Below are 12,148 nucleotides of genomic sequence, written 5' to 3' on the forward strand. Positions count from 1 at the left end.
TCTATCAGATTGATCATTTTGCTAAGCAACCATTTTAGAAACTAGCCTAAATAAATTCCTATTAGTATTTTTAAAACAAATGTTAAGGCTTAGTTTAAGACTTGATTTTAACTTTCTAGTCATATTAACTCTCCCCACCAGCTACTCTCTTGCAGACAACTGAATTAAAAGAGTATGACTCAAGAAACAGTACTTGAAATATACATCTAACCGTCTTTCCATTCTGTATACAGTTAAAATGAGATGTTCGTTTCCTTTTGAAGAAGCACTTGATAGTTCATTACCCATTAAAGTGGGAAAGAGGAAGTAATAATAATAATAACTAATTATATACTCATTATGTATGCTAAACATTGCAATCAGTACTTATATGGCTTATCTCCTTCAATCTTCACAAGAGCCCAAAGAAGCAGGTACCATTACCTATCCTCAATTTTTCAGATGAGAAAACTGAGGCAGAGTGGTCAGATTACTTGTTCATGATCACACAGCTAAAATGTAACACTGTCAGATTTAAATTCAGGTCTATTTGTCTCTAGAATTATGCTTTAATTTGTAAACTATTTTTTAAAAGACCAAACCATGCATCCCTTGCTAAAATTTATTAAAGTGAAATCAATCACTGGAAACACATGAAAGTTTAGACTTTGAAAATAATATAACAAGGAAAATTATAGCATGCTTATCCAATGTAAGCTTTAATTGGTGCCTTACTAAGCTCCTGAATTATCATAATCTGTAGAACTGGGGATAATTCTGGTCTTGCTATAATGCAAATGGTGCAAATTTATAGTTGTTCTGATCAAATATGGAAAAATACAGAATTTAAGAGCCAAGTTCACCTTCCTTGGAAAGTACAGAGAAGTGAGAATTCAAAAGTATAGAGATATTTGTTATAAGAACTGGAGTTTACTTTCCAATGTAAATTAAATAATTCTTTTTTAAAAATCAAATAAAGCTGAGAAAAATTCATCAAGCTCTACACTCACAATACGTACACTTGGCCTAATTAATCACTTTTGTGGCAGATGCCCCTTTCTCTAGCTCAACACTTGCATAGCTATAATCAATGCTGCCATCTAGCACACATAGTGTGGGGGTGTTTTTGCACATGATAAATAGGATTGAGTCAATTCTTGTACAAGAGTTTCAATATACCAGGCATTAAACTATTCTTTTTGTTCAATTTAATAAACAAATTATTGCTTGAACATTGTCAAGCTTTCCTCCTTTCCTTGAACACTGTTTGTAACAGATGTTTACCTGGAAAAGATGCTAGTTGGGGATGTGCGGCTAAGGCTGTGGGTGTACCAAGTGTCCCCAAACCACCAAATTCTGAATGCCCTGAGCTGGCTGAATGTAGACCAAAGACTGGGTGGCTGACCATTGGGAAGGCACTCGACACTGTGGACAGGTTAAACGGTTGATCCCCAGCTGCTCTGAATAAATGTCCTGGGAGGGAAAAAAACACACTTAAAGTTGTACTATAAAAACAGATGAGATTTATCTGATTTCAGAGTTCATAATTAAAATTTATACTAATTTCTTATCATAAATTTTTATTTTACATTTTTCTTTTTCTATTTCTGCTCTTCAAACCCTACAGAAATATGAAAGTATTCCAAATAAAATGAAAATGAGTGGCATAACCTTATTTACTCTGAATTTGAGATTTGAGGTATAACTGTCATTAATTATAATAATTTGACCCACTGATGTGAATTGAACTTTCCGTTCATACATGTACATTATTATCAATTTTCTTTTACTCATAACAAGGAAAACAAAAGCGTTCTATTAACATAAGGTTAAAAACCAATGAAGTCAGCCCACAATTTGTCACCAAGCCATTACTCAAATTATCACACACTCTGGGCAAAACATTCCCAGTTCCAAGAGCCAGAGTGAAGCTATGGTCTCTGACCAATAGCTCTCAGGTAAGGAGAGTTGACACCAAAAAGGGATTATATTCTAGCCTAATAAAGCAATATAAAAGGCAGCATAAAGATTTAATGAATAAACTTACTAAGATATTTCTAAATGCATCCAAGTTTGGTTATCAATATAAAAGTCATTTTTAACTTTGTGATGGAAGGATCACATTCAATTCCAATGTGTGACTTTTCAATCTGCATTCTAAAGATCTAGTTCTAAGTGTCATAAACTCCAGGTTGAAATGTTATACAACTAAAAACACAACTTACTTTTCATACTTTGTAAGAGATTTGACAGAAAATTTGTTAATACTTGGAAATCCTCCTTCTACTTCCAAGAAATAATTAAGTTCCCCTAGCCTGATACTATGAAAATAGAGTGTCAAACTCCACACTCCAGTCTATTTTAAGAATTTATTATGTGAAAGGTATTATACTCTGTGTTAAAATAAGGATAAGTCTTCTTTATTATCATATACTAAAATATTATCTTCTGTTTATATCATACTTAACTGTGCACTGCAATTTGTTTTTAACATAATACATTTGAGAAATGTAAAAATAAAAGCTAAAAATAGGTATACTTTTTGTTATCAGTTAGTTATCAAAGAGATCTCCCCTCTGCTTTTTTATTTCCTGAGAGCCAAGAGGAATCATGGAAAAGGTTAGCGTGTACCCTCAGAGACTAATATCAACCTTATATTATGTACTGAAATAACATTACTTTTTTTTTTTTAAAAGATTTTATTTATTTGAGAGAGAGAGACAGTGAGAGAGAATGAGCGAGGAGAAGGTCAGAGAGCGAAGCAGACTCCCCATGGAGCTGGGAGCCTGATGTGGGACTCGATCCCGGGACTCCAGGATCACGCCCTGAGCCGAAGGCAGTCGTCCAACCAACTGCGCCACCCAGGCGTCCCTACATTACTTTTTTTATTAAAGTAGTAAGATTTAAATAAATTTCACCAAGTATATCTTATATCAACTTATAAGGTAAAAACTTCTGGTCAAGGTCCCATTATAACAACACAGTAACTGGATCTCACAGGGAAGATCCTCATGTGTCTTTGCAAGAAGGGCCACAAAGAAACTGTAGGGGAGCACAAGGGAAAGACAGACTTTGGGTATCTTTCCCAAGTCAGCCAATCTGTTTCTGTTCATCACAGACTAAAAAGAAAATTTGTGAATTCGGTGCTTCAGTGTTATCAGAGCTCTAGACTACATTATCATTAAGGTTGAGGCAAACAAAAATAGGGTATACTAGAGAAGGTCATTCAAACATCATCAAGCCTAGCAACAGGACACCAGAAGGACTGTGGACTTTTTTTTTTTTTTTTTTTTTTTGGCCAATTCTCTAAAAGCCAGTTAGTTTCTCTAAAAACATGAACCTGTAACATTAAGAACCAGTATTTATTTGTTTATTTTCACATGTAAAATCCATGGTTCTCAACAATCAATTCAACTTCATGAATGAGATGTCCTTAATCAAATGTTTCATTAATATTCATTTATACTATGATCAGTTACATTTCCTTTTATATCAGTTTTCTGGATAAGCAAGTTGAAGTGAACATTCTAGTTTGAGGATTTTAGAATCATTTTTCATTTATATTTTACAAAATAATAACTCTTAAATTATATATGTCAACTCCATGTAACAGTTATTTAATATGAAAAAAGTCTGTGGGGTAAACTCAAAACTACATAAATATGAAAATTCAGAACAGATTAAAATTACAAAGGATCAGAGATGATAGAAATACTTCTATGATAGCTAATGAACTGGTAGTAAGCATTCTTAGATGCATAGTTAAAACGTCAATTTTATTTTTGTGAAGAAGTAAATGAGCTAAACCCTGAAGTCTCATGAAAATAAAACACAAACAATATCTAAATGAAGCTGTCACTCTCGCAGCAGTAATTAAGAACCAATCACATAGAATTTGATAACAAAGTTTCTTTAACTCTAAAAAGAGTGATACCTAAGAGGAAGTGAGTCTAGAATTTTAACAAAATATGAGCTTTACTCACCACAGATTAAAATGGGGGAAAAAAGCACAGTCCTGTACACAGTTACATTTATGCCTGGAGACATTACAAAGAAGCTGTCTTATTCTATTTTCTTATCCCTTCTTGTAAAATTCTTGGTGAAGGTAATTAAAGCATAGAAAACACCCAAGTGACAATGGAATCTATAGAGTTTATTCCCTGTTGGTCTATTCACGTTTGTATTTAGTAAAAAAGACTAAGACCACATTATAATGATTACAGTGATACCATGCATTATCAAAAATACACATTAGAGACTTTCTCTGCTACCCAGATATAGTTGTACACAGAAGAGAAATAATTCCATAACACATTTCATATTTTTCACTATGATTTGCTGTTATAGCAAGAACCTATTAGTCAATGATACAATAAGTACATCTTTCTCATTAAAAAACTCTTAACACTACGATTTAATGCTGTTTTTCTACCACCTTTAAAAAAACACAGATACTAATTCCATGTTAAAAAAAAAAAAACCTTCCAGAACCATTCTGTTCTTTATTCAAAAGTTTCTGTAATTCAGGCATTTCATGAACATAACTAAAAGTGTCAGGTGCTATGTTTGGAACTTGGCATACAAGGATGAATGAGACACAATCCCTGACCTCAAGAAATTCATGGTTGAACATAATTTCAATAGTACTAAACTATTTTTTACACCATGATATAATAAAACAAGTTAGTTAATATTTCAATATTATTTAAAGTGGTACTGTCATATGTACAAGTCAATAAAAGATCCTAAATACCTAAAACGTTGTCTCAAAGTAGGAATACAATAAATAACTGTTGAACAAATTAATTTACTACTCATTAAGAGCAGAAGAGGCCCATCCATGGGACTGATCCAAAGACCTTCAATTAGAACAGGAAGTTCTTTTGAATCTTCATTTAACCTTGCAAGTATACTTCCTAGCTTCCTTTTGCCTTACTTCACTGAAGCCTGGTTCTTTTTTTTTTTTTTTTTTTTTTTAATTACCACTTGGCCAGGGGCGCCTCAGTGGCTCAGAAAGTTAAGCCTCTGCCTTTAATTCAGGTCGTGATCTCAGGATCCTGGGATCGAGCCCTACCTTGGGCTCCCTGCTCAACAGAGAGCCTGTTTTCCCCCATCCTCTCTCCCCTGCTCATGCTCTTTGTCTCTCTCTCTCAAATGAATAAAAACTAAAAAAAAATATATATATATATATCACTTGGTCTTTATTCCTCCTGATTCCATTTAAGTCACATATTGGATTTGATCACTCAAAATTCTACCACCTCCAAGGTCTTAAACTCTTAGGTTGCACTTAACCACAATTTCCCATTTCCATTTTCTTAATTTCTTAGCATGACCTCTAGTCACCCCCAATCTTCTACTACTCCCCTGACCCTATCTACTCTTCCTTCTCAATTTCATCACCATCTCTCCTGCGTTAACTTTGAAAGAAGTCTTAACCTGTATGTCTACTCCTTCCCCTCTTCTCAGAATCTTTAATATTTGTGCCAAACCTCAAACCTCAAGTTACTGAAGTTTTCTTAATTACCGGGTCCCACTGATCTTTACTTGTCTTAATTTTCACCACTTTGTATAAATCTAGCATTGTTGAGTGCCTCTTCCTCATTAAAACCCACAATCAGGGGAGTAAGGAAGGGGAGGAGGACCAAAAAAACCCAAACACAAACAAATTAAAAAAAAAAAAAAAACAACAACCACAAACCAACAACACAAAACCCATGTTCACCCTTAAGCTCCAGGTCATGGAAATGTCCTGATCTTCTTCTTAACTATAAATTTTAATAAAATTCCTGGTCTGATTTATTGGATTTTCTTTTCTAAAAGTAAACATTCTTAAGGATTTTGTCCAGCTACATTTCTTTCTTTCTTTATGCTTTCTCAGTTATTTCATGTGCTTCCATTGTTTTAACCATCACTTCTATGCAATTAATTGGTAAACTAAGATTTAAACTCTTTGAGAACAAAAACTGAATCTCATTTATCTTAGTATCCCCAATAACTGCAAAGTGTGAAATACAACTGGTACTTAACGAATGTTTTCCACTGTTGTATTTTTGGTCACATTATTTCCTCTACTTCACACCTCTCCCATCCCTCAGTCTATGTAACATGCATTTTGATTTCTTTTGCCTCATAATCCTATCTATCCTAACCATCTCAAAAACATATTGCCTAAGAAGTATCCCTGAATTTCCCAAACCTGTTTTGCGGTTTCTTTGAACTTTCATGATTACTTGCTATCTTTCACTGTACCATTACTAGGATTTAAAGTTACAAAGGAAAAGCCCATCTCTTAATCATTTTTACTCTACAAAACACTGCATAAAAAAAACTGTTATCAGTTGCAAGGACAACACTTCCTAATACCTGCTACAGACAACTAAAATGATAATTTTCCTTGTTTCCTTCTTCTTTTAAAAGGATAGAATTATTTGTGATTAGATTAACTTGATTAGATAGAATGATTAGACTCATTCTAATCATTGAATGATTAGAATAACTTAATCGTTCTTAAATAATTAAGAATAATACAGTTGATCCTTACCCAACAGAGAGGTAAGGGCACCAACTCTCCCTTCCCCCACCGCAGTTGAAAACCCAACAGTAATTTCTGACTCCTCCCAAAACTTAACTACTAACAGCCTATTGTTGACTGGAAGACTTACTGACAATTCAACAATCATTTAACACATATTTTGTATGTTATCTATATTCTATACCATATTCTTACAATAAAGTAAGCTAGAGAAAATGTTAAGAAAACCATAATGAGGAGAAAGTACATTTATAGTACTACACTGTATTGATTGAAAAAGAAAGTATGTATAAGGGGACTACACAGTTCAAATATGTGTTGTTCAAAGGTCAACTGCATATCTCACTTTTTCTCTCCTCCAATTATAAAAAGCAATGTTTTTGCTTTACAATGTTACTCAAAGGTCTTTGGGAAATTAGAAGCTGATTTAATGAATTTTTTGTTGTGACTTTTTTAAAATTTAATTTTATTTTTTTTCAATGTTCCAAAATTCATTGTTTATGCACCCCACTCAGTGCTCCATGCAATATGTGCCCTCCATAATACCCACCACCAGGGTCATCCAACCCCCCACCCCCCCTTCTCTCCAAAACCCTCAGTTTGTTTCCCAGAGACCATAGTCTCTTGTGATTTGCCTTCCCCTCCAATGTGGCTTGTGGCTTTTATCTTCTTATACAGCAGGGGGTGCTGTTTAGATTACACCCTCACTCCATTATCAGAACAATGTCAGCCTTTAGCTGTCTTAAAATTTTAAGCTACTGTTCACAAGGTGATTTTTGATCATGGACTGGTGGTGGTTCAGTGAATGCTATAACTACATTTAAAACAAAGCATATTCTGTATTAATAAAAAAGCAGAATGATGCTGTTTTACATGAAACAAAATACAACATGAGTCAAACAGGCTCTATTAATCTTAGGACTACAAAATAAAATTATCTGGATATTAGAATCTTCCACGTTTGTAGAAGTAATTTTTTCTACATTCATATATCTAATATCAGAAGATGCTCCCAAATAATAACTTATTATGATTAAAACTCTTAAATTTTGTTCAGAGAAAACGTCTGCAACCTGATAAATTATATCATAAAATGAAAATATTTTTAGAAGATTACACTTACTCTTTTTAACAGATATTAACATTCAAATGTAATTTCAATATTATGAACTTTTTAGTTTCCATTTTAATGGGTAGGTAACAAATGTGTACATTTTGCACAATAAAAATTAATATCCATCTGTAATACCTAACTTCTGACTTACATTATAAGAAGCTGAACACTTTTGAGCAGAGCTTTTCAAATTCTGCTAGCCAATCTAGGTATAAGTGATTTAAAGCAGCTACATAAAATGTCAGTGTCTCAGTAACAAGGCATGGTAACTGCAAATATCTTTATTAATGCTAGTGCACTTCATGCCACAATACAAAAAGAGTTTTCCCCCCCACAAGAACAGAATAGTATAAATACTGTACTAATGCCTTGAACCTGAACTACCAGTGAATAAAATCTCCTAACAGTCAGGAAAAGTCCAGATAGCCAATTAAAGCAAAAAAATAATTATACGAAGTATGCTAAAGCGTCTAATCTTTGTAAAAATCAAGGAGACTGATTACTATGATAGAACTCCACAAATGTTGCTTTTTGTATGCTAGAAATAAAAATGTCTTTAATCTTTTCATTGCTTCCCAAACTTGTTGCAACATGTCTTCAAACTCTTGTCTCTAGTTCTTTAAAATTATAAGCATAATTTTATGGCATTGCAAAATCTGCCTCTAGTATACAAACTGCAAAGTATGCTAATCATAAAAAATGGCAGCATGTTCAAGTAAAAGTTATGTGCACACTTCAACACTAGCAATGAATAAGTGTAATAACCAAATAGAACATCATCAAAATTATTGTAAATTAAAGAAATGCTCAAATTACTGGTTCATATTAAAATTCTTAAATATATTAAATCTTCAAATATTCTGGAATTCAAAATATACAAACTATAATCTTGAACTTTGATTAGAGACCAGAAAGAATTCTATAGTTAATGGAGACATTTCCTGCAAATAATCTTCATTTCATTCCTGCACTGTCAAAAATTTCTCAGCCAGTTAACTCCTGCATTTTAGTATTTAAAAAGATGCATGGCATAGAAAGAAAGTCTTCACTTAAAGCATTTATTTTGAGATTACTTTAGGACTCAAAAGAGTTTCAAAATTAGTAGAGTCCCAACCACCCCTATGTTAACATCTTACAGACATAAAATAATTTTCAAAATCAGGAAATTAATCTTGATGAATTAAAATTAGTAATTTATTCAGATTTTATCAGTTTTAGTAGCTATATCTCCTTAATTTTCTCTTATTTGTGACAGTTCCTCAGTATGGTCTCTCATGATCTTGATACATTGAAGAGTACTGGTCTGGTATTTTGTAGAACATTTCTCAATGTGGGTTTGTCTGATGCTTTCTCATGATTAGAAGAGGTTATGCATCATTGGGAAGGAGAAGCAGTACATCCTTCTCAGCACAACATATTTGAGGTCCAAGATGTTGCTATGTGTACTGGTGATACTAACTTTGAACATTTGATTATGTAGTGATTTGCCTGGATTCTATGTAAAATTACTATTTTCCTTTCAAACAATTTTTTTTTTTTAAATTAGAAAACAAGTCATTAAAAGTCTAGGTAACCTTAGGGAACAAAAGCTGCCACTCTCTAACACTGAACATGGTAAACAGTTCTTGATTCAGTTTAGCAAATGATTGTTGCTAAAGATAGGAGCAGTTCCTCTTTTGTAATAAGTATTTCTGTTAGACCAATGAAAAGACTTAGAGTTCATGGATTAAAATGCTAAAAATATACAATATTTTTATATAGTTTTATCTTCAAGTCCAGCTAAACTTTATTTTGATAATGAAATACAGAAAAGGTAACTAAAATTAATTGAATTCCAAAATCTTATTTTACCTATGTTTCAATAAATAAAAAATTCTTATAATGAGCAAAAATTATTAAAATCAGCTTTGGAAAACATACTGGGTATATTAATTTGCTGGGGATGCCATATTGAAGTACCACAACCTAAGTGGCTTATAACACAAGCCACATCTCACAGTTCCAGAGGGCAGATGTCTGAAATCAAAGAGAGGACAGGGCCGTGCTACCTCTGAAAGCACTAAGGATCTGTTCTATGCTTCTTTCTTAGCTTTTGGGAACCTCAGGTATTCTTTTTATATCCTCACATGGCTTTCTCTGTGCATGTCTCTGTGTCCAAATTTCCCCCTTTTACAAGGAAACCAGTCATATTGGTTTAAAACCTACCCTAATAACTTCCTTTTAACTTGATCCTCTGTAATGACCCTATTTCCAAATGGGTCACATTCTGAGATACTGGGGGTTAGAATTCCAGTATATCCTTTTTTGAGAGGACATAAAATTTAATCTATAACACTGGGTTTACTTTTATGAGTACTTAATTAATTTGAAGGCATTACCTTTCTGTAGTAATTTAGTTAAAATTCTAAATTAAAACTACAAATAAAAGTTAAAGTAAAATAATATTTCAAAAATAAACCCACTGAGGAAGGCTATACAGCTGAACATTTGAGAGCCTTTTTAAATGAAATTTATAGATATCTACACTATCGACAAAGCAACTAAAAATTTTATAATAGTTATTCATATCATAACATAAATACTAAAAGAAACTGGAATGAAACTTTGGGTTTATTCCTAAACCCGTAAGAATAGGCTACCTCTTTTTTTTTTTTTTTAAAGATTTTATTTATTAATTTGACAGAGAGAGATCACAAGTAGACGGAGAGAGAGGCAGTCACAGAGAGAGAGAGAGAGAGAGAGGGAAGCAGGCTCCCTGCTGAGCAGAGAGCCCGATGCGGGACTCGATCCCAGGACCCTGAGATCATGACCTGAGCCGAAGGCAGTGGCTTAACCCACTTAGCCACCCAGGCGCCCTCTTTTTTTTTTTTTTTTTTTTTTAAATGATTCTCTAGTGACTGTAAACTTAAGCCCTGATTATTTTTTAAATGAGAAGTTCTAACAAAATAATAACTTTGGACTTGCAGGATTTTATTTATTCATACCCTTTTCAGTAATGTCAACTGATCCTTTAAGATTCCTCACCATGTGGTTTATAATGCCCATTCCCAGCTAAAACCTGCATAGCCATTTGGTACTACCAGAACAAAATACAGCATGGCCTAGAAAACTTACTAATTAAAGTTAATTTATCATCTAATTTTCAAGTCCAAGTCCTGCAAGTTCATCTCCTTCCTTTTGTCAAAAATAGCTTCTTAAGCATGAATTTTGTGCCAGGCACTGACTGGATACATGCTGATAAAAGAAAGCAGATATAGTTTCTGTCCTTCAGTGTAGACAAAGGGACAAATAAGTAAAATAACACCAAATGTACAATTATATATGTGAGGAGTATAATGGAGGAAATTATTGGGGACAAAAATATGTGACAGTGGAACAATTACCTAGACACTATGAAAAGAGGAGAATTCTCCAATTCATGTCTCCAGACATTTAACCTGAGAAAAAGCATAAGAAAGAACCAGCCACGTGAAGGTTTTTCCAGACAGAGGGAGAGCATGTTTGACATCCTGGTTTGGGAAAGAATGTTTTGTAACTGAAGAAGTAAAAGGCCAAGGACTCTGAAAGATAACGGGAACAGAGTGAAAATAGTTCCAGGTAAGTTTTAATTAGGCAGAAATTAGATCTTAGAGGGTATATAGTTAGGTCAAAAAGTACCAAACATCCAATTCAAAATGGCTAAGTGAAAAGGTGAATGTATTAACTCATATAATGTAAAAACTTTTGAAAACAGCTCCTTTTAGACAAGAAAGGTTGATTGAAACTTTACCAGTATCTAATTTCTCTTTCTTCTCTTGGCTCTATGTCCTCAAATGGGCCCTGTCTCCTATATTTGTGGGACAAAAGCATATCCTTTCTCACTAATAAGAATCCCAGAACGGGACCTCTTTGTCTTTGATTAGTCTGACTTACATTATGTGCCCATTATTCCTTATTCCTTACTACTCTGTGGGAAATAAGATATTTGGATTGACTAGACTGAGTCACATACCATTCCTGGGGTCTTAAGTGAAAAATTTTTCTTTTTTTAAATTTAATTCAAAAATTTTTTCAGTGTTCTAAGGTTCATTGTTTACAAAGTTCACAGTGTTCCATGCAATACTTGCCCTCCTTAATACCCAGGACCTGGCTCACCCACCCCCCCTTCCCCTCCAAAACCCTCAGTTTGTTTCTCAGAGTCCATAGTCTTTCATGGTTCATCTCCCCCTCCGAATTCCCCCAACTCACTTCTCTTCTCCATTTCCCAATGCCCTCTGTGTTATTCCTTATGCTCCACAAGTAAGTGAAACCATATAATTTACTCTCTCTGCTTGACTTATTTCACTCAGCATAATCTCCTCCAGTCCCATCCATGTTGATACAAAAGCTGGGTATTCATCCTTTCTGATGGAGGCACAATATTCCATTGTATATATGGACCATATTTTCTTATCCATTCATCTTTTGAAGGGCATCTTGGCTCTTTCCACAGTTTGGCGACTGTGGTCATTGCTGCTCTGAACATCGGGGTACAGATGGCC

The 12,148-nt window shown here is 33.8% G+C and overlaps 1 protein-coding gene across 18 annotated transcripts in view; it reads right to left on the reverse strand.

Moving 5' to 3' along the window:
• BAZ2B (bromodomain adjacent to zinc finger domain 2B) overlaps positions 1 to 12,148 on the reverse strand; it is a 315,898-nt gene that overhangs the window by 118,567 nt on the left and 185,183 nt on the right. For 15 of the 18 annotated variants that reach the window (XM_044242156.1, XM_044242143.1, XM_044242157.1 and 12 more), the window contains one exon: positions 1,264 to 1,452. The exons of the other annotated variants lie outside the window; for them this stretch is intronic. In XM_044242156.1, the coding sequence (XP_044098091.1) occupies positions 1,264 to 1,452 (189 nt within the window). The remainder of the gene's footprint in view (positions 1 to 1,263; positions 1,453 to 12,148) is intronic. 18 annotated transcript variants of the gene reach the window in all.

Source organism: Neovison vison, chromosome 3 (genome assembly GCF_020171115.1).
Source record: "Neovison vison isolate M4711 chromosome 3, ASM_NN_V1, whole genome shotgun sequence".
NCBI lineage: Eukaryota > Metazoa > Chordata > Mammalia > Carnivora > Mustelidae > Neogale > Neogale vison.